We start from the raw sequence: 24698 nt of genomic DNA on the forward strand, positions 1-24698 counted from the left end.
TTTATGGCATCTCTGACATCTCTATGAAATTATGCCAAAACTTTGCAAGATTCTTGTACGTCCATATTATGTGACCCCATTGCACTGGGGAACCTTGAAATCTGCATCTCCTGTAATGCCTACCATGGTTCAAGGATTTATTCCACCCATGTCCTGGCATTATAAATAATTGGTGGAGATACTTTCATGCATACAGCCTCCGTTTTGGTGATGCCAATACCTTAAAAGGGCTCTGTAGTACAGATGAAACTGCTGTCTCAGGAATAGCTTTACCTGTTTGTTGAATAAACCAGTGCCGCTAGGTGGCAACTGTGTCAAAAGACATATTGACTAATTTGAAATAGAGAGCAGATATATTATTAATACTGATTCTCCCAGACTCAACTAGTTAGTGGTATGGTAGGGAGTGTATTATTTCCAGTAAGGCCTCTTTAGGTACAACTTGTCTATAAAATGGGAACAGTTGATGCATACACAGGGCCTGTGAGCTTAGCAATCCATATTCAGGAGGAAGTCTGAATCCCTTTATTCACTATGTGAGGATAAAGTAGGTAGTAATAGTAAAGATCCTTTTGAAAGCACTGGAGGATCAGAAAAGATGGCTGCACGGCCTGATACTTTGGATATGCCTCAAATGGCAAAAGTGAATATAACAAATATCTGCAGGGAGAGAACTTCATAACAAGAAATTTAGGCTATTATAAATGGTATTCAATTATTGCAATTTATCTACAGAGCCTTGTCTCTCATAAACTCCTTTCACTAAGCTATACAGTATATTGTACTGGCTTTGATCACCCCATTTAATAGCAGGGTGGTATGAGCAAGCAGATGCAAACAGCAAACTATCAGCTAACAAATCTTCCCAGTCAGGAGGGGGGGGCAAAGAGTATAATTCTAAAAAAGCAACTTAGCAGTATAGTTTGATACGCAATGCATAATCTAGTTGAATTCAACCATTTGTTTTTTGAGAAACATAATAGGTGAAAGAGAGGCTGCACATTGATTTTGGCACCCTTGATTATTTTTAACCTGGTATCCCATTTACGTAACTGAACAGAGGATATTTGAAATGGCAGACCTTGCAAGTTGTATAGGACTTTGGGTATAAAGTCATTTTAATAAGCTTAATAGTCTCACTTCAAATGGTAAGTTCTATTTACTCTACCTCAGAAGTGCTTTTTGCATTTTTGTATAGCTTGACCATTATAATCCCTTGTTGCAGAAAGTGTCAGGGCCAAATGGATTACTAAGTAGATAAAACTGGGGGGGGGGTGAGATTAATCCTATACTGCTTTAGATCTGTGCAGGCTATTGCATAATTATGTATCAATAAAGTAGATTTAATTGGGTTAATTTTGTACCATGAAATGTCCTGCCATTCAAGAAAATGGGTCTGGTAGAAGGAGTGGTAAAACATCAGCAAATAGTGCAATCCTACCTGACAGAGTTGGTGGAGATCCCTGCCGGGTAAAAACAGAATATTAACTCCATCAGCTTCGGATAAGCACATGGTTTTCAGTGTAGTTCCAAGGCCTAGGCAGCAGCTTTTTCTTCACTCCTCTTGGATATAGGCTTCTAAGAAAGTCCTTCTGACCCTCTGTTAAATTTGTTTTATTTTTTTATATTATGAAGAGGAGACAGAGCCCCATAACCATCTTTTGCAAAAAATAAGACTCTTTGATAAAAGCATCTGTAAGTTTCCATAGTCTCCCTCTTGGTTACTTGCAGATCTCCAGTACCCTTAGGCCTCAGTTTTAGAATAGTCTGTTGATCATTATGTCTGCTATAGCCTATGACTGGCTAATCTAGATACTACTGTACGAGAGACTTCATAATATTGCAGTCTTAAACTTTCAAGAACTAGCTCAGTCTTCCTATTTAATACGACTTGTATATGCTTCTTACATTGAAATAATTGTTCCTTGTCTGGTTGCACATTATGGGTAGCTAGGCGCTCCTTATATTGAGGCTTCTAGTGCTGGATTTCTTTATTCCATAGGCCATTTATCCAGGCCCTAAGATATGCATAAAGTAGTCCTTTAAAAGCCTCCCATAAGGTGTAATAACTGTAATTTTTAGTTGATTGCAAGGCTAGTGACCCTAGCGGGCCTTTTTTAAGCCTCCCAAGGTAACAATCAAAGTTTAGAACTTGTGTCTGTAAGGTAAGCATCTTAACCATTGTGCCAACCACCAATCATTTTGTGGATGGGCTATTTAAAATTCTTGTAGAATTTCTTTAAAGTGGTCAGGAAAATCCAGCCTCTTTGTATATTTCGAGGAAAAGACAAGTTCTAGGTAACAGTGGGATGAGCTTAGCTATACGACATGATAGGGCATCATGACCTGAATATGAGCAAGTGACTAATACGTGACTAATTAAAATTTTTGGGTTCAATTCCATTATCTCTTCATCAAAGTGGATTCTGTTTATTCTAGTAAAATATTCAAATCTGTGTGCAAAATGAGTATATTGTGTGTGCATTGGACTGTTATATTTGGCCAAATCAAGTAATGCCACTTTCTACACCCATGCCTTTAACACTCTAGCAGTAGGTGATATCTTAGGCAGAACAGCTGCTGACATGTGTTCTCTTTCCTTTAAACACTTGAAATTCCCTACCAAAATGATGTGATGTCTAACTCGATCTTTTGAATAAAATCCAGCAATCTTTTAACATCAGCTGAATTCAACACTGGATGAAAATAAAAGAAAAAACAGTTCAAATTCCCCCCTCAGGGAAAACATGACCCCTGCTTCCTTCCCCCCCAGATAGGGAGATTATCTCAAGCAGTTGAAGAGACAGGAAGCCCTGTCTTAACAGAATAGCTACTCCTTTCTTCTTGGTAGAAGGATGTCCTGCAGATATTAACAGTGCATATCCACAAGATTCAAGCTTCTTGTACTCAAGGGATGAAAGGTGACTTTCCTGTAACAGTAACAGATTTAGCATAATTGATCTTACCCATGTGCACAGCCTACATTGCTTGATGGGGGAGTTAATGCCCTTCATATTTTTACTAAGTATCCATGTAGTACCATACAGTACCATGCATCTTTGTTGTACTTGGTCCTGCATAGAAGTCTGAAGGGAGGACATGGACAGTTATTCCTGCTAATTCTTGCAGCTTCCAAAAGAAATACATCCACCATTCAATCCATTTCAAATGTCAACCGTCTCCCCAAGAAATGAACACCAGTGCAAAACCATAGAAAAAGTAAATTGGCTGCCTGTGAAAAAATGTACCAACTTTCTCCTTGCCTCTAAACTATTTAAGCTTATCAAGAATGACACCTTCCTTTCACTATTTAGAGATTCACCAATATACAGCCTTAAACATTTAACAACTGATGCCCTCTTCTCAACCTCCCCCCTGCAAAACTAGGCTTCACTACACAGACCTTGCTTTCTTAGTCCTTGCCCTCAAACTGCGTGAATCTCTCCCGTCTTTCTTAAAGATCATTCCTCTTACACCAGTTTCATTCACAAATAAAAGCACATTTCAGGAAGTGCAACTGCAGTCTCTCTGGTGATATAGCTGCATTCCCTTCTTCTGTCTACATACCTTGCTTTGACTCTATTTTTAATTGTGATTTTTTTAGCATGCCAACACTTATTCCAATCTCTATACAATGAATGTATATACTGTATTTTTCAGTCACTCTGTACATATGTTTATATTCTCTTTACACCCTCAGGCCAACAATGATATTCACTTTGTATATAACACTTGTATATATTGTATTTTATAAAAACAAAGGTAATCACTGCTGCCCAAAGGGCCAATCCCAGAAGACAACCAAGAATAAAATAAAATGAACAAGATAGGACCACCAAGGCTCTGAAATCCAATTTATTCCAATGATAAAAACAAATGGATAAGTGTTTTCACGTGGGATAACCATGCTTCATCAGATCTCAATACAAAATAAAGCACTCAGTTTAAATAGTAAAGCACATCACTACTAAAACCAATTAATACAGACTAAAAACTCATAAACACTTCATTAAGCAATTATGCAATTAATTGTTATACAGATACTTATTTAAAGGGAAGTGCCTCCAATGCAGGTCTAATACTCGCATAACTAAGACCTGGATGTATGTGCGCTCGTAACCTAAATATCCATTTAAGTTCAACTGATTCCAAATAATTATTGTTATTGCCCCCTCCTGAATTCTCATATACCAGTTGTACTGTCCTAAAACTAAATCTGTGTGTGTTAAATTCAGTAATGTGTTTGGCCAGAGCATTTTGTGTGTTGAAATTCCTTATGTCATATAGGTGATTATAAATCCTGTCTCTCAACCTTTTGGAGGTTTTGCCAACATAAAGACATTCACAGCAGTTACAGATGGCTAAATATACTAAATTACTGGAATCACAAGTGGCATGGAACCTGGGATAGAATTTAAAGTTCAAAATGGGATGATTGTAAGACTGAATCACAGTTATAACTCTACACATGTTGTATCGCTTACAGGGAAAGTGCCAGATCTCAAACTCTGGTCCTGCTTGATGCATTGAGTCTTATTTTACCACAATAACTGTTTTAAATTTGAGTTATTTTTATCGATAAAACTCGGTACATTCCCTACTACATTGGCTATAGCTGGATCTATAGTTAAAACATGCCAGTTGCGTTTGATAATAGCTGACATAGCCACATTATCATTAGCATATTTAGTCATGAAACAAACTTTCCTATCTTTATCTTGTTTGATATTCAAAGGTTGATTTGACGAATTTACAGACCCATCTTCTATTGGCCTTATGTCATGAAGAACAGTACTTTTCACCTTGTCCAACACTTTTACTGTATCCCCCGTCTATAAACAACTGTTCTAGTGTATCAATTTCAGCATTTAGATCCGTTTGCTTCTTACATATCCTCTTCATCCTGTGGTACTGCCTTTCACTATATTCGGGAACATAAACCTGGGATGCATGCTGCTGAAATCCAGCAAATTATTGCTCCAGCAGGGCTTAAGGAATAGACTAGTCATAATAGTCCCAGATTCATCCTTAAATACAGTTACATCTAAGAAATCAACTCTGTGCAGGGATGATATCAAGGTAAACTTCAGAAAATCAGTTGTGGACTCTAAATAGGTTAAAAATCATGTAGACAGGGAAGCTCACCATCCCATAACAAAATATATCATCCACAAACCATCTATATAGCCTGATATGTGAATAATGGGCACTATTAAATAAATGCATGTTCTCCCAATGATAAATAAGTAAATTTGCATAAGAATTCGCATATGGGGTGCCCATAGCAACACCCCACTGCTGCAAGTACATTTTGTTGTCAAACGTAAACACATTATTAGAGAGAACCAAATCCAATAATGTACAAAATAATATTATTTCATTGTTCTCCATCAGGTGCATATTATTCAGAACCTCTCTAATGGCATCCAAGCCATATTCATGAGGTAAATAAACTTTTTATGTTCAGTGTAACCATTATACATTCATGGGAGACAAGTTCCTTTGTATAACTGCCTAAATGATTTAAGAACTAGGTAGTATCCTTCAAAATTGTTGGTATTTGTTTAACTATAGGTCCCAATTTCTGTTCTATGTAGATGGACATGGTTTCAGTCACCCACCCACCTCCCGCACTGTAGGTCTCGGAGGTGGGTGTAAGGACTTATGTACTTTCGGTAGTCCTTTAATTTGTTTCATGATTTAATATGCTAATGATAATGTGGTTATGTCAGATATTATCAGACGCAACTGGCTTGTTTTAACTATGGATTCAGCTACAGCCAATGTGGTAGGGAATGTACCAAGTTTTATATATAAAAATAACTCAAATTAAAACAGTTATTGTGTAAAGATAAGACTCAATGCATCAAGCAGAACCAGAGTTTGAGATCTGGTACTTTCCCCTGTAAGCGATGCAACACGTGTCGAGTTATAACTGTGATTCAATCTTACAGTCATCCCATTTTGAACTTTAAATTCTATCCCAGGTTCCATGTCACTTGTGATTCCGGTAATTTAGTATATTTAGCCAACTGTAACTACTGTGAATGTTTTTATGTTGGCAAAACCTCCAGAAGGTTGAGAGACAGGATTTATAATCACCTGTAGCTTGCTACAGACCCCCCACTATGCCCCAGGATTCACACTCCTCATTTCTTGATACACTGGAAAGTATTAGGGTACAACCCAACACCCTAATAATGGGCGATTTCAACTACCCCACCATTAACTGGGAAAACTACTCATGTACCAACTCTTTTGCTCAACATTTTCTAGAATTCATAAATTCCAACGCCTTGGATCAACTTATTCACACCCCCACCAGGGGCAGCAATATCCTAGACCTGGTCATTACCAACATGGGAAACTGGTGTTCCACACCAGAGGTCAATTCCTCGTTGGTCAGATGCGACCACAAGCTAATCAGCCTAGACATCCACATCCCACCCCCACCCCCAATTAGGGAAACCATCGTAAAAAACTTCTCAAAAGCCAACTTCACACTTAAGACAAAAGTGGCAAACTTCATGACACCCATGCAGACGGACAATAAAGGTATGACTGCCGAATCCTACACAAATGCACTTTATAAGCACTTACACGAGTGCATGGATCATGCTATCCCTAATAGAATCAAGATGTTATCCTCCAAAAAAAGGAAGCCGATCTAGTGGTCCTCTGATATAAACAAACTACAACAGAAGAAAGAAACTGTTGCAGAAAAGAGTAAAATCCCATGACTGGAGGAACTCCCTGGTCAACCTCAGTAAGAAGCTGAGATCCCTCATAAAATCCTCCAGAGCTAGTTACAAAAACAAAATTGCCACTGACTCTAAAGATAACCACAAAGCATTCTATAGCTATGTCAACAATCTAAATGGGAACACTCAGATCTCCTCTGAGTTACAGCATAATGGCACTAAATATACAGAACCAACTGATATTGCCAACATCCTAGCAGATAGGTTCAGTGCTAACTTTACCCCCCCTCTCACCCCCTAGAGGGCCCATCTCTATACCGGAAGAATGCAAAGTTCCTATAATCACGGCTGCACAGGTAAAAAACACACTCTCCAAAGCCAAGAACACAGCATCCATGGGACCTGACAATATCCCAGGCTGCGTTCTACACGAACTGCAGAATGAACTGGCACCCTACCTAAGTACCATGTTCAATCATAGCCTCACCTCAGGCTTTGTACCCACTGAATGGCGCACTGTGACAGTTATCCCACTCCACAAAGGGGTAGCCACGACGGACCCCGGGAACTACCACCCCATTAGCCTGACGAGCCTGGTCTGCAAGGCCATGGAATGTATCATCGTGGAACTCACAAACAAAGACATTGGTAATCCCCAAACTCTGGACCCTACTCAGTTTGGATTTGTAAAAGGCAGATCATGTCTCCTAAACCTGATTGACTTCTTTGAAGCAGTCACCAAAGCCATAGATGAGGGTAAAATGGTTCACACAGCTTATCTAGATCTCGCCAAGGCTTTCGACACCATCCCCCACTCTGGAATTATAGATAAGCTCACTAAACTAGGTATAAATCCCTATGTCACAAGATGGGTTGCCAACTGGCTCACGGACAGAACCCACACTGTGAAAGTAGCGGATTGCAAATCCGACATCAGACCAGTGACAAGTGGAGTACCACAGGGTTCAATCCTGGGTCCTCTCCTGTTTGGTATCTACTTCTCTGAATTGCAGGCCAACACAGAAGGTCTTTGGCTAACAAAGTTTGCAGATGACTGCAAACTAGGAGCCATAATCGAAACTCCTAACGATGTGGACAAAATACAAAAGGGCCTCACTGAGACAGATACCTGGTGTCAAAGCCATGGCCTGAAGCTCAATGCCAAAAAGTGTATTGTCATCCCCTTTGGTAAAAACTCTGTACCCATGAACTACCACATAGCTGGTAGTCTACTTAATGCCGAAAATGTGATAAGAGACCTTGGGACACAGGTGGACAGTAGTCTCTCCTTTGATAATCACATCGCCACAGTGGTCAGGAAATCCTTCTACATGGCTCATCTCATCACAAAATAATTCTCATCCAGAAAAAGAGAGGTCATTGTTCCCCTCTACTCATCACTCATTAGACCCATTATAGAGTACAACGCCCCTTTTGGTATGTACCTCACAAGACATCTACAACAACTGGAAAGACCACAGAAATACCTCACAAAGAGGATTACTGGCCTCAAACAGATGCCCTATGCAGACTGTCTCAAAAAACTACAGCTTTACTCCATCGCTTATCGCCTACTCAGGGGTGATCTCTGCCTAACATACAAAGCTATGTCAAACCCAGAGCTGTTGGACATGCTCCACTTCAAGAAATCCCAATCCCTCTGAGCTACACGCTCTAGGGACCTTAACCTTGTCACCACAATAAACAGAACATGCTGGAGGGATAGATTCCTGTCCCAGAGACTTCCCATACTCTGGAACAGACTACCTATCTATGTCAAACAGAGCTCCTCTTTAGCACTCTTCAAGAAAAATCTTGATGATTGGATGGGAAATGGGAAATTCACCCCGGGGATCACTTCTATGGCTCTGCTCGACAGGGGCACAGGAAAATAATTTTCTTGGGTGGCGAAAGCCAGGGTACATTTTTTGGCTAGGCTTGTATGGGCCCTAGGGCCAATAGCCTAGTACCTACCTATGAACCTATGAACCTATATGACATTAGGAATTTCAACACACAAAATGCCCTGGCCAAACACATTACTGAATTTAGCACACACAGTTTTAGTTTTAGGGCACTACAACTGATATATGGGAAACCAAGAAGGGGCAATAACAATAATTATTTGGAATCAGTTGAACTTAAATGGATATTTAGGTTACAAGCACACATACATCCAGGTCTTAACAGTTATGTGAGTATTAGACCTGCATTGGAGGCACGTCCATTTAAATAAGTATCTGCAAAACAATTAATTGTATAATTACTTAATGAAGTGTTTATGAGCTTTTAGTCTGTATTAATTGGTTTTAGTAGTGATGTGCTTTGCTATTTAAACTGAGTGATTTATTTTGTATTGAGATCTGATGAAGCATGGTTATCCCATGTGAAAGCACTTATCCATTTGTTTTTATCATTGGAATAAATTGGATTTCAGAGCCTTGGTGGTCCTACCTTGTTCATTTTTTTTATATGATAATAAAACAAAGAACACTCCTCGGGGTAGATGTCCCACTGCAAGTAAGTTCGATAAATAATCCAAATAAAGCCAAGCAGCAGAGACAACCATGCAGCATCAAAACCCCCAGAGATTCAGTTATAAAAAAGTAGAACATTAATGTGTGTATTGGTAAGCGCTTTCACTTGTAGCTTCTTCAGACCATTAATGAAATCGCATACTCTAACAGCTCATTCTAATATAGTCAAAAACAGCCATTCAAAGCTATCAAGCAATTATTCAGTCACTAACAATATTAGAGTTAAAGCAACAACGCTACAATAAGGCACTCTGTGTTCATTATTGAAAGCAGAGTTATACTATGCATAACAAAAAGTGCATATCTAAAGATAAATATACACTAGTTTAGATAAAATACATATATTAATTAAAAGACTTTCAACTACAAGATTTCATAAAAAAAAATGTATGCATACGTAAAAATTCTGTGCACAAAAATTAGTACTGAAACATTTCATAACACTTCACATGAATTCAAACTGATGAACCTGTCTAACATAGATTCATTCTGCACATCAAAAATTTCATATTACCTAAATAAATATAAGGAGCGGAAAACTCAGCTGACATGTATATATATTGCTTTTGTCATTCATTCTGTATATAATGTTATGTATCTATTGTGTTTTCCCTGGGCAGAGAATGAATGGGTCCAACAGGATCAGTGCTTTACCCTGGTTAACAAATTAAAAAAAAAATAATAATACCATCAGATTATTTACATCCTAGCACTATCCTGAGTCCATTTAGATTTCCAGATTATTTACAGACCCTTCAACTTAGCATACCCTGTATGTGAGTCTGCTGTGATTTGTGGTGTAATCACGATTTCAGGCATTTCTGCTGAATCACAAGGAGTCGAGTGCCCTATACCAACACACACTAAAACATTCTCAAGCGAGATTCACCTTTATGGTCATCGACCGTATTTCTGGAGACAGAACAAATAAACAAGGGTGGCATGGGTTGTTGGATCGGAAAGAGAAACATTGGATTATCACATTGGGGGCTTTATTTCACCCGGGACTAAATGATCATTTGTAATGAATATATTGAATCAGTATTAGTCCATTTAATTATAGGACACCAAGTGGGGAATTTTATATGTTTCTTATTCATGTGTCCTTAATATTATGAATGCTCAAAGATCCTGGTTTAATACTGAACAGGGTTAATATACTAAGTCATATGGACTTCTACCTAATATTATGTCCGATATGGGCGATGGCCATGTTTAGTTAGAACAAAAATTTTTCCCTATTGTGGGAGCACAAAGGAAGGGTACTTAACTTGCTAGTAAGGTGACTGAGCAATTATGCTTGTTAGCAATATGTAAGTTGAAACTAAATATAATATTACAATTTTCTCGTCTCACCTTTTTCCTTTTTGGCTTGCAAGTGGTGCCGTTTCTATCTAGGTATTAGAGGTATAACAGCCCTCACAACTTTTGAAAGAAAGGTGCATGCCTTTATGTTTAGGCTGGTGATGTCAGTATTGGTGCTCTATACAATATGGGAAGATTATTTAGATTCAAGTACCAATATATTGCTAGAGGGAGATGTTGGAACACATTAATCATATTTTTGGTATTTTGTATTCATTGGGTGGTCAATTATTGTGTCCAGGACGGATATAGAATAGTTGCAATGTTTCTGCTGAACAAAGGTGAAAGCATTTATGTTCAGGCTGGTGTCAATATTATTGTTGATCTACCCTGTATGCTATGTTCATAACTGATGTTGCCTACTATCAACCTCTATATATATATATATATTTTTATATATATATATATTTTTATACATATATATACTACCTAATTTGTCTAACATATGCTCTATTATGACATGGCATGTCTAATAGATAGTATTGATTTTTTGACTTTTTGCTCCTCTAACCAAGAATTGCTGAATAGCTTGTGATAGTGGTACACCCATATGGGATTATTAAAACCAACAACATGTATTAATATTGTCTTATTGACATGTTGGAATATCTAGAATTTGTTTAGCCTTATTTTACCTGGTGGTTATTTTTCCTGTGATGGATTGACCACAGTTGAGTGTATACACTCACCATTATTGCATAACCATATGATTTACTCTAGTGCCCTCAAACTTGTTTTGTAAGCATTTTTTTAAACTTATTAGTATTCATGAGCTCATCTTTTTGATTGGCTCCTGATATGTATTTAAAGGATGATGTAAATGAACTTGATGATATTGTTTTACACTGAAGAAGGCTGCTGGCCGAAACTAGTTTGTTACATTTATCAATATTCAATAAATATATTGAACTCTGTGCTGCCTTGCTGGTCTATTTGGAGCTGATTTCTGCTATATTCACATGCACAGAGAGTTCTGTTGTCTGTGCCTCATCTCCTCATCTCACAAACAGTGTCCCACAGCTTGACCAAATTTGTTTTTGCCTTAGGTGATATTTGTTTCTTCAGTGGCATCACTTTGGGCAATGTAAAAACAAAAAGAAGTACTTCTTGAAGAAAATTAAAATGGACTTGGACAGCACAATGGTAGCGTTGTCACCTCACAGCAAGAGGTTCTCTGGTTCAATTCTTGGCTGGGGTGCCTTCTGTGTGGAGTCTGCATGTCCTCCCTGTGTTCGTGTGGGTTTTCTCTGGGTACTCCACTTTCCTCCCACTTGTCTGGAGTGTTTCTCCCTGGGCCTCCGCCAAAAATTTCCTTTGTTCCAAGTCGGACTTTCTCAGTTAACAAATGTTAAATAAATAAATAGTGCTTAGATGAAAATTTTTAATAAACTGATCTCAGAGAAACCACTCTTGGTACTCACATTGCTAATGTGGAACTGGAAGTCCAAAGATTTTATGTATGTATTCCTTTTGTTAGAGGTGGGATGAAACAAATAATGCATAATACTGTTTAATGTGGAAATGGAGGGATACTTTAAATGTAGTTAGTATTATTCAAGTTTCAGTCAGGAATAGTTTGAAATACATACTTCTGTATTCTTATGTCTTCCATCTCAATTCTACCAATATATATCTTTGCAAAGTAAAGATCTTTTGATACTTTCAGTACATTTGGTAGCTTAGTAGTTTGGTGTATGGAATTAAGGCTATGTGCTACTAACAAATTTCTTTGTGTAATCATGGGTCTGAGTACTTAATCTCCATTTGTATACTGTGTACACATTTCTTTGTGTAATCATGGGTTTGAGTCCTCAATCTCCATTTGTATACTGTGCAACTCTGAGCAAGTCACTTAAAATGATAATAGCCTTAGGTCACTTCTGAATGAAGCATGTGTGTCTAATAAGATTACAGTGTTAACACACACACACACACACACACACACACACACACACACACACACACACACACACACACACACTCATAAAGGCATGACACCAAACTAAATTGTCAAATAAATCTAGTTTGTGCTTATCTAGGAATAATTTCAGATATTACAACCAACTCCTTTTGAAAGAACTGTGCAATAATGGAATACAAAATATTGCACTATTCATCAGCTGTCAAGTTAGGCATATATATATTTTGTTCCATACCTCTCCTCTGTCTCCCAACATGGAGTCTCTTGGCTTCGGCAACTGCTGTCCACTGATCACTCGCAGTACCAGCTGCTTTTTCGTCTGATTTGGTAGAGGGTCATCCGAATTTGGATTAAAGGCACCTAGATGAATGAAAACATCATATAAATAGAACAGCAAACTTAACTCATATCAAATGAGCTAAAATATTGCAATAGCTAATTTAAGAAGATTGTGTATGTAATAATCCTATTACATCTACACTATCACATTTGCATGCTACTCTGAAAATGAGACCATATTATTCCACATATTAGAAAAATTAAATTCAACTCATTCACTGCTACAGATATTTTTAGATACACTTGTGTAAATTGACTAATTAACTGCACAATGATCAGCATATTTGTCATTACTGTATTCGAATGCCTCATTTGTATTATGATCTCTCAATTAAAATTAAAGACCATTACAAATATGAGCATTTGTTTTCTTTTTAGGTAACCACTCAAACAGTATTTTAAAGACAGTAGTATGCAGTTTTGGTGTTCTATAAATGTCAACATCTATACAAAACTGTCTCTATCTTGTTAGCGCTATTGGAAATAGCATTTGTTCTTGTATATTACTATACATTTCTAGTTGTTTCTTCTAAAATTAATAATGTTATAGTATAACATTTCACTGACAGCCGTGGTGGTGCAGCGGTAGCATTGTTGCCTCACAGCAAAAGGTTCTCCCGTTCGATTCTCGGCTGGAGTATGGGGAGTGCCTTCTGTGTGGAGTCTGCATGTCCTCCCCGTGGTTGGGTGGCATTCGAAAGACATGCATAAATGGGCATGCCTTCGTTGAAGGTTGGACGTCGAGCTGGCACCTTGGCATTTGTGAAAATCCACTGCCAATCATTAGTGGTCCGGAGTTCCGCTGTGGCAACCCCTAACCGGGAAAAAGCCGAAAGACAACAACATAGTATACCATTTCACTAATGTTGGGCTCATATCTATAGAATTAGGGTGTGACAAGCATTCAGCATTTGATATATAGTTGTATATATCAGAAACTTAATGATATATCCAGAACAAAGGTATCAAGGGCACAACTCATCAATCCAATATTTTTAAAAGCTGTATTATTCTTGTTTCCCCTACCTTGTTTACCTGGAGACTATTTATATAAATTAAGATTTGTAGGGGCACTACATCCATGACAACATTTGTTTTTTAACTAGAAGAGTAACTTTTAAAAACTCAGTGTTATAATGTGTTATTACTTCATACTTTCAGATGTGATGTTTCATTAGGAAGCCATGTAGTTCAACACCACTAACATTGCATGCTGCTTCCTCTGAATGGGGATTATGACTTGTGGCCACAGGTTTCTGGTAGGTATCCAACTCATCCCATCTCAGCCTTTGCCACCCTTCCCTCGGAATAAGTAGTCAAAAGGGTCTGTCCCCTGAACTATCACAACTGCAAACCAAACACATAAACACACTAAAACATACTCGGAGGCGCTGATTAAAAATCTACCAAAACAACAGAGGCCTCCAAAGCAGACACCCAAGCAACCGCCACCTCAAGACATAGCACATGCAACACATAGTTCACAAAGTCAGTGTGCTAAACAGTCACAGCCATTAAGGCCAAACAACATGCCAGACACACTTGTAATAGGTGACTCCATAGTCAGGCACACTGACGTCCCGCTCACCAGACTGAACAAGGAGAGGGTCACAGTAAGCTGCCTGTCGGGAGCTAGAATCCGCCACATAACACAAGCACTCAGGTCACTCCACAGCAAGTACAAATATGACTCAGTCATTGTACATGCCGGTGTGAACGACCTGAGACGTACCTCCCTGGACTACATGAAAAGAGACATAGAGGAGCTCTCTGATTATGTAGCCCAGGCCGGTATGACCCTGACCCTGAGCAGCATCTTACCCTCACCAAGAATGATGCCACAGTACAAAGACAAAATGATCAGTTTTAACAATTGGCTTAATTACTGGTGTCATTCTAAGGGGATCCAGTGTCTGTCTGCTTGGGATAACATGCTTGACAAGCCACGCTGCTTCGCAAGGGATGGCTTGCACCTGTCACCCTGGGCTTCCGGATATTGGCCAAGGCTCTTGCCACCCCCATAGTGCCTTTTTAGGCAAGGCTCAAATGACAAACCTACCTCCCTAGAAAACACAAGAGGAAAAAACTAAGGGTAATGCTGCTCAATGCCAGAAGTCTAAACCTCAAGATGCAGCCCTCGAAGCCCTCCTCAGTATGGAGAACATCGATGTCTGTGCAGTGACTGAAACCTGGTTCAAGGCTCCTGAGAGCACCCCAGCACTATCAGGTTTTACCTCATATCATGCTTTCCGGCCCCAAAACTTGGACCGAACCACAAAAGGAGGGGTAGTATCCATTTTCATCAAAGATACCCACACCTCCAGGTTAGTGGCAATGCACGAAGCATCGGAGACTATCCAGGTGCAACTAACCATAGGCAAAACTGCCTTACAGTTTGTAGCATGCTACAGACCACCCTCTCAAACTCAGGAACCCCACACAGCCTTCCTGAAGACACTGGAGAGTATGAATGTCTCTCCAAATACTATCATTTTGGGAGACTTCAACTACCCAAACATAGACTGGGAACATTACTCAAGCCCCAACACCCTAGCCCAAAGGTTCCTAGAATTCATAAACTCAAATGCAATGGAACAACTAGTCACAATTCCCACAAGAGGAGACAATATACTAGACCTGATCATCACAAACATGGGGACAAAATGCTCCACACCGGAAGTACATCCCTCTTTGGTAAGATCAGACCATAAATTAATCTCACTGGAAATCCACATCCCGCCCCCACCCCCTGCACAAAAGACCACAGTGAAGAACTTCTCAAAAGCAAACTTCACACTTCTTAAGACTGAAGTGGAATCTTTCAAGGCCCCTGGGCCAGTGGAAACCACAACCCACACTGCTGAATCTTTTGCAAATGCCTTCTATGGGCACCTTCAAGAATGCATGGATCATGCAATCCCAAATAAAACCAAGACCCATTCCCCCAAAGGCAGGCGCCCGGTCTGGTGGACCCCAGCCATAAACAAACTTTACAACAGGAGGAGGAAGCTACTACATGACAGAGCAAAATCCCTAAAAGGGAAGGCATCTCTGATCAGTACTAGCAAAAAACTACGATCACTCATAAAATCATCCAAGGCTAACTTTGAGAGAAAAATCGCAAAAGACACAAAAGACAATCACAAGGCCTTCTTTAGCTATGTTAGAAACCTGGGTGGAAACTCCCAGATATGCTCAGAGTTAGTCCAAAATGACACTAAATACACTGAACCCACTGACATTGCCAACATTCTGGCAGACAGGTTCAGTGCAAATTTCTCCTCCCTCCCCCAAAAGGAGAAATAACCATCCCAGCAGAGTGTAGCCTCCCTAACATCTCAGATGCCCAGGTGAGAGCCGCCCTCTCTAAAGCTAAAAACACAGCATCAATGGGACCGGATGGTGTCCTGGGCTGTGTGCTACATGAATTCCAAGAGGAACTAAACCCACACATAAGGCTGCTGTTTAATCTTAGCCTTACTACAGGATACGTACCCAAAGAGTGGCGTACGGCAACAGTGGTCCCACTTCACAAAGGCGGTGCTTCTACGGACCCTGGAAATTACCGCCCCATAAGCTTGACGAGCCTGGTCTGCAAAGCTATGGAGAGGATCATTATGGAACTCATAAACAAAGACATTGGGGACCTACAGACATTGGATCCTACCCAATTTGGCTTTGTCAAGGGCAGATCCTGCCTTTTGAACTTGGTCGACTTTTCTGAAACAGTCACTAGGGCCACTGATGAGGGCAAGGCAGTTTACACAGCCTACCTTGACCTTGCAAAAGCCTTTGACACAATACCCCACTCGGGCATCATAGACAAACTCACCAGCTTAAATATAAACTCATATGTCACAAGATGGGTTGCAAACTGGCTCAAGGACAGAACCCACAGGGTCAGAGTTGCTGGAGCTATGTCAGACTCTAAGCCAGTCACAAGCGGTGTCCCACAGGGCTCAGTCCTGGGACCCCTCTTGTTCGGCATTTATTTTTCCGAGGTACAGGCAAACATAGGAGGATTGTGGCTGACAAAGTTCGCAGATGACTGCAAACTGGGCACCATAATTGATACACCAGCGGACACAAACATCCTTCAGAGAGGCCTCATAGAAATGGATAATTGGTGCCAGAGCCATGGCCTTAAGCTGAACGCCAAAAAATGTATAGTCATACCCTTTGGGAAAAACAAGGTACCGACAAATTACCACATAGGCGGTAATCCATTAAGTACGGAAGAGGTAATCAGGGACCTAGGGACCCAGGTTGACAGTAACCTCTCATTTGACACTCACATTGCCAAAGTGGTTAGGAAGACCTTCTATATTGCCCACCTTATCATGAAGGGTTTCACATCTAGATCAAGAGAGGTCATTGTGCCCTGTACTCTTCTCTTATCAGGCCAATGATTGAGTACAATGCCCCATTTGGGATGTATCTCACCAGACACCTGCAGCAGTTGGAAAGACCCCAAAAGTTCCTCACCAAGAGGATAAAGGGTCTTAAACATATGTCATATGCTGCCCGACTGAAAAACTCCAGCTCTATTCAGTCGCATACCGCCTACTCAGAGGTGATCTGTGCCTGACGTACAAGGCCATGTCCAATCCTGAATTAATGGACATGCTCCACCTTAGAAAATCCAAATCCATCAGAGCCACGAGAACAAGTGACTTAAACCTCAACACAGAAATAAATGGAACGTGCTGGAGGGACAGATTCATAACCCAGAGGCTCCCTACACTCTGGAACAGAATCCCAGTCCATGTTAGGCAGAGCCCCTCACTGACTCTATTCAAGAGAAATCTCGACGAGTGGATGGGAGATCGTAGGTTTACCCCGGGGGTCATCTCTGTGTCACTACTAGACAGAGGCATAGTAAACGAAACCCTAAAAGGGCGTAGTATTCTCATCCTAAGGGGTGGTGTAAGCCACATACACTCTGGCTAGGCTTATAAATGCCCTAGGGCAGATAGCCTAGTACGAACCTATGAACCTATGAACCTATGAAAAGTCAGGCAGTCCACTCAGTGAAGGGACAAACTGAGGATCATTTGGAAAGGTGCACTTGAGTTAGAAAGGAAAGAGAGGAGTTGTGATGGAAATAAGCTAGAAGCCAGCAGAAGATGGGTGAGGAGCTAGATGGATACATGAAAAAAGTGAACAAAGTATTTACTTCTCCATCTTGTGTGATGTAATCATGCTTATCATTTGTAAACACTTTCCAGTACATAACTGCAAAGGAATGCAAACATGTCTTCTAGTAAATGCTGAAAAATGCAAAATGGAAACTGCAACATATGTTTGCCATATAATGAAGCAAAAGACCACCCATTCCTTCTCCAATCCTATGATAAAAATGTAACCATGAATGACTGCTAATGACTATATATCATGATTGGAAATTAGAGTTCTCTCAGACAGCCTAAACATATCCCTTTTCCAAATGCAGACAAAAGGCATCAGCTAGGATTCCGAATTTGATAATCTTTAGTGAAGATCTATGACCATATTTTCTGGATTTAGTGGAACAAGAAGGACCCTCCACTTGCAGAACCAAATAAAGCCAAGCATCAAGATATCAGGATACAATCCCCAATTATTTTCTTTGAAATAAAGCTAAATCTTGTTCTGCACTTATGCTTTAAAATCAGAGAACAGTGCCTTACATATTTTATAGTGCGGACAAATACTTTCCATTTCCCTATTTTCTCATGCCACAGGGGCTAGCTATTGTACCATCAATGACTCTGAATTCACTGTACTCAAGGTACAGATCACTTCTGAACAGTGTTCTAAAAATAGCAGTCTATTGAATGAAATCAGTCTAGTTTAGCTAGATAAGTGCCTACAAAATGTAGTCACGTTTCCAATGGTCATATTCCTATTTATCATTATGACGCCTACATATTAAGACTGTAAGTCCCTAATATTAGATATGGGTTGTGTGAGACGTCAGAATTAGGCAAATAATTACAGTAAACATCAGTCACTAAAGCACATAATCAGTCTGGAACTGGATCAAAGCTTTAATCGCTGCTGGAATTTTATCTGCACTACTGGGATCTCCCATTCTAAGCTGCTACAGTATGCTGCTTGCTACATTTTGTTTCATCACTGTGCAAAGTATAGAGTACAAAGCTGACAATGACAAACCCAAATAAACCTGCTTACCTTGACATAAGCACTTAGGTTTAAGTACATAACCACAGTTCCCATTAGCACTGAACTTTGCTCTGTTTAGCTGAAGAACTCTTCCTTCTGATTGGTAATTCAATGCCACTGTATAAGGTAGAATTGAAAGAAAAGCATTAGCACAAATTAGGTCAGTATAACTACATACTTAGAAAATCAGAAATATACTGGACATTGTCACCAGATGCAGCTAGTAAGACACAGAACATATGGTTTATCTGCACTCCACTGCTACTGTCTAGAAGCATGATGATATGCATTTTACAAGTGGGAATGAAGCACAGTGCAAGATGGAAAGAAAGCCTTCAACAAGCATCCTGTATTTCACTTGAGAATATTACATACACAGAACAACATATTCAATTCTGTATTTCAGGAAAGAGAGTTTTAAAAGTTCAAATCAAGCATTAAATATCGTAATATGGGTATTAAGGACTTAATACACATGCATTCATATAGTCCTACTAAATGTATTTATGCAAATGGCATTCTAAAGATATTTTATTTTTTTTTACATATAAATATTTTTTTTAATGAAAAGTGGACTTTTTTCCATTGTGGTTTCTATTATAGTAGCATTCATAGAATGATGTAATGTAATAAAATATTAAAAGCAGATGACAATGGATTATATTATTGATTTCACTGCCTTGTATGATCTGCAATTCCGTCAATGTATATATATATATATATATATATATATATATATATATATATATATATATATATGTTGTGGTTAATAAATTCAACATAGAATCAGATGACTGGTTATAGCTAGAGACCTTTAGGCAATCTGTGCCTGGAATTTATAAAATCCATGGGATTTATGAAATCCATGTTATTAAATGAAAAAAAAAAAAAAACAGCTTCTTTAATTTTATCTCAGTTATAAAAAATCTTCATGCAAATCATTTTTTGTTAAATTCTTGCTGGGATTATTTAAGCAAAGCAAATTATCCAACCCTAATGCACACAGATAAAACTAAAATTTTAAAATCAGCTGAATACATAACTTAATTTTTATATTGGAATATTTATATCTTAACATGGAAATCCTTTATCAGAAAATTCATTACAATATACAAGATGTAAAACTATACAAAAATGATTAATGATTAATAAAGTCTGTTATTCCAGTGTTACCGGTCTCTTTACTGGATGTTTTTGAGTAGCGAAGGAGTGTAGTTTCCTTATTTTGGTACAGAGTATTTACATAAAATTGTCAGCGTATAGGTTTCAATTAACTAAAGATTTGGGCTTCAGTAGAATCACGCATTGTTAAAGAGCAGTTATAATTCCTCATATTTTTTATTATATGTTTGTATGTATGTATGCTAGTAACTGGGAAAATGTCTATTACTCCTGTATTTTCGGATTTTTTTAACATAATTACTATTATATATATATATCAATGGGAAATTAATGTGATTCAGATGAGGTAAAGCAGAGAAATACAAATCTTATATTTTGGCTCAAACTGTATCTATAACTAAGTATTAATATAATATCCTGTTAAGTTTAAATAATTAAAGTTTATCACTTTTGTACCACATTTGTAAAAGTCATTTAAAATTATAAATATGTAAAACTTGAACTATAATGGAACATTGTATATACATTGTAAATAGTTACTATTGCATGATTTTAGATAAGTTTAATTGTTAGGATTGTAACTCAGCTTTTGATTAAAAAGATTGTATATACTTATTTTTTCACTCAACTACTTGGTCAGAATGTTGTGCATATAAGATAGTATTCCATCATATAATGCACTAAAGCTTTCTGAAAAAAAATCGGAACTAAGTTAACGTGGTAATCAGCAGTAATACTACCAAACAAAGAACAGTGATCTGGCTATTCTGGCTAGCAATGCATACTAATTTAAACAGTTATGCTGCAAATGGATAAAATGCATAAAAGTATACTTCTAAATCCATTAGAGTTTTGGCAATGTATGGAAACAAACATGAATAATGCTACACCCATACATTTGTCTTATATGCAGAAGGTTCTGGGTTCAGTTCCCAGTGGAGATGATCTGGATTTTTAGGGAATGGGAGGCTGGCATAATGGCTAAGGTGCTTACCTTACAGACATAAGGTACATGGTTTGAGTGTCACATGGGGTAATTGGCTAGGCTTACATTCTAGGACATAACTCTGTTCAAGTGCTTACCTTACACACATAAGGTACATGGTTTGACTGTCACATGGGATAATTTGGCTAGGCTTACATTCTAGGACATAACTCTGTTTAACAGTGATAATTTAATGCCAAGGTAGATGTATAGTATTTTAAGGCATTTATTTATATCCCTTCTGTACTTGTCTTTGTTCCACATCTGTAATGGTAGCAAGACAATTAAAAGATCTTACAAGGCTTTAAAGAAGGGTCTGGGATTAGCAAGGGGTCAATGACAGCAGAAAAATACAATACAAGTGATGTACAATATCAGTCCTAACCAATAAATTAATCCAATTAGAAAAAAATACTGAGCATCAATTAAAATGTTTTACATAAGACTGTTAACACTTAATTTAAGCTGGCAAGTCCCATCTCTAACCACCAATTTTTATTTCTCAAGCTAAAGTAAGAATTTTGTACTGTCATGAATGTGTCTCACTTCTTCTGGCACAAATGACCAGTCTTCATCATCACAGCTTGTTCATAGGTTCATAGGTTCATAGGTTTATACTAGGCTATCTGCCCTAAGGCATTTATAAGCCTAGCCCAAATTTTTGTGGCTTACGCCACCCCTTATATGAAAAAATACTGTGCCCATTAGTTTGTTGTGCCTCTGTCCAGCAGTGACACAGATATGATTCCTGGGGTAAACCTACGATCTCCCATCCACAGGTCTAGATTTCTCTTGAACAGAGTCAGCGAGGTGCTCTGCCTCACATGGACTGGGATTTTATTCCACAGCATAGGGAGTCTCTGAGTGATAAATCTATCCCTCCAGCACGTCCTATTTATATCCGTGCTAAGGTTTAAGTCGCTTGCTCTAGTGGTTTTGGTGGATTTGGATTTTTGAGGTGGAGCATGTCCATTAATTCGGGTTGGAGATGGCCTTGTATGTCAGGCACATGTCACCTCTGAGCAGACGGTATGCGACTGAATAGAGCTGGAGTTTCTTCAATCTGGCAGCATATGACAGATTTTGGAGTCCCTTTATCCTTTTGGTGAGGAACTTTTGGGGTCTCTCCAATTGCTGCAGATGTCGGGTGAGATACATCCCGAATGGGGCATTGTACTCGATCATTGGTCTGATAAGTGAAGAGTACAGGGGAACAATGACCTCACTAGATCTGGATGTGAATCCCTTCATGATCAGGTGAGCAATGTAGAAGGTCTTTCTAACCACTTTAGCAATGTGAGTGTCAAAAGAAAGGCCACTATCAAACTGGGTCCCCAGGTCCCTGATAACCTCTTCTGTGCTTAGTGGATTGCCACCTATATGGTAGCTTGGGGTTACCTTGTTTTTCCCGAAGGGTATGACTATACATTTTTTGGCGTTTAACTTCAGGCCATGGCTCTGGCACCAGCTATCTGTTTCCGTGAATCCCTTCTGAAGGATATCCGTGTCCGATGCACTTTCCACTATGGCGCCCAGTTTGCAGTCGTCTGCAAACTTTGTCAGCCAAAGTCCTCCCATGTTGGCCTGTACTTCTGAGAAGTAGATGCCAAACAATAGGGGCCAAGGACCGAGCCCTGTGGGACACCACTTGTGACCGGCTTGGAGTCTGACACAGCGCCAGCAACTCTAACCCTGTGGGTTCTGTCCTTAAGCCAGTTTGCAACCCATCTTGTGACATATGTGTTTACATTTAAGCTGGTAAGTTTTTCTACAATACCCGAGTGGGGTATTGTGTCGAAAGCCTTTGCAAGGTCAAGGTAGGCTGTATGGACTGCCTTTCCCTCATCAATGGCCTTGGTGACTGTTTCGAAGAAGTCGACCAAGTTCAAAAGGCATGATCTTCCCTTGACAAAGCCAAACTGGGTCGGGTCCAATGTCTGCAAGTCCCCTATATCTTTGTTTATGAGCTCCATTATGATCCTCTCCATAGCTTTGCAGACTAGACTTGTTAAGCTTATGGGGCGGTAATTACCAGGGTCCGTAGAGGCGCCACCTTTGTGGAGTGGGACCACAGTTGCCGTACGCCACTCCTTGGGCACGTATCCTGTGGTAAGGCTGAGATTAAACAGCTGCCTTATGTGCGGGTTTAATTTCTCATTTAGCTTGTGTAGCACACAGCCGGGGACACCATCCGGTCCCATTGATGCTGTGTTTTTAGCTTTAGAGAGAGCAGCTTTCACCTGCGCATTTGGGATGTCCGGGAGGCTACACTAGGCTGGGATAGTTATCTCTCCTTTAGGGGGGGAGAGGGGGGTGAAGTTTGCACTGAACCTGTCTGCCAGTATGTTGGCAATGTCTGTGGGTTCAGTGATTTTTGTATCATTTTGGACTAATTCTGAGCATATCTGGGAGTTTCCACCCAGGTTCCTAACATAGCTGAAAAAGGCCTTATGATTGTCCTTTGAATCCATGGCAATTTTTCTCTCAAAATTGGCCTTAGTTGATTTTATGAGTGCTCGTATTTTTTTACTAATAATGATCAGGGGTGACTTCCCTTTTATGAATTTTGTTCTATCATGTAAAAGCTTTCTCCTCTTATTGTAAAGTTTGTTAATGGCTGGGGTCCACCAGACTGGACGTTTGCCCTTTGTGGAAAGAGTCTTGGTTTTATTTGGGATTGCCTGATCCATGCAGTCCTGGAGGTGTTCATAGAAGGCATTTGTAAGGGCTTCCGCAGCTTGGGTTGTGGTTTCCTCTGGCTCAGGGGCCTTGAAGGATACCACACCAGTCTTGAGTAGTGTGAAGTTTGCTTTAGAGAAGTTCTTCACTATGGTCTTTTTTGTTTGGGGTGGGGCGGGATGTGGATTTCCAGTGAGATTAGTTTATGATCAGATCTCACCAATGAGGGATATACTTCGGTGTGGAGCATTTTGTCCCCATGTTTGTGACAATGAGATCTAGTATATTTTCTCCTCTCGTGGGAACAGTGACTAGCTGTTCCATGGCATTTGAATTTATGAACTCCAGGAACCGTTGGGCTAGAAAGTTAGGGCTTGAGTAATGTTCCCAGTCTATATTCGGGTAGTTGAAGTCACCCAATATGATGGTGTTTGGAGATACATTTATACCCTCCAGTGTCTTCAGGAAGGCTGTGTGGGGTTCCTGAGTTTGAGAGGGTGGCCTGTAGCATGCTACAATTTGTAGAGCAGTTTTTCCTATGGTTAGTTGCACCTGAATGGTTTCCGAAGCTTCGTGCGTTGCCACCAACCTGGAGGTGTGGGTATCCTTTATGAATATGGATACACCCCCTCCTTTTGTGGTGTGGTCCGGGTTTTGGGGCCGGAACGCATGATATGAGGTAAAACCTAATAGTGCCGGGGAGTTCTCAGGAGCCTTGAACCAGGTTTCAGTTACAGCACAGACATCGATGTTCTCCATACTGAGAAGGGCCTCGAGTGCGTGCATTTTGAGATTTAGACTTCTGGCATTGAGCAGCATTACCCTCAGTTTCTTCCCATTTTTGTTTTCTAGGGTGGTAGGTTTAGAATTTGAGCCTTGCCTAA

General features: G+C 39.5%; 1 protein-coding gene across 3 annotated transcripts in view; it reads right to left on the minus strand.

The window, feature by feature from the left end:
- The window catches only part of PLCH2 (phospholipase C eta 2), a 1923638-nt gene that overhangs the window by 262126 nt on the left and 1636814 nt on the right, over nt 1-24698 (minus strand). For all 3 annotated transcript variants that reach the window (XM_044062990.1, XM_044062992.1, XM_044062991.1), the window contains exons 17-18: nt 19038-19145; nt 12760-12884 (exon numbers count right to left, since the gene is read on the minus strand). In XM_044062990.1, the coding sequence (XP_043918925.1) occupies nt 12760-12884; nt 19038-19145 (233 nt within the window). The remainder of the gene's footprint in view (nt 1-12759; nt 12885-19037; nt 19146-24698) is intronic.

This window comes from Protopterus annectens, chromosome 2.part1, assembly GCF_019279795.1.
Source record: "Protopterus annectens isolate FY-2018-M chromosome 2.part1, PAN1.0, whole genome shotgun sequence".
In the NCBI taxonomy this organism is placed as follows: Eukaryota; Metazoa; Chordata; order Ceratodontiformes; family Protopteridae; genus Protopterus; species Protopterus annectens.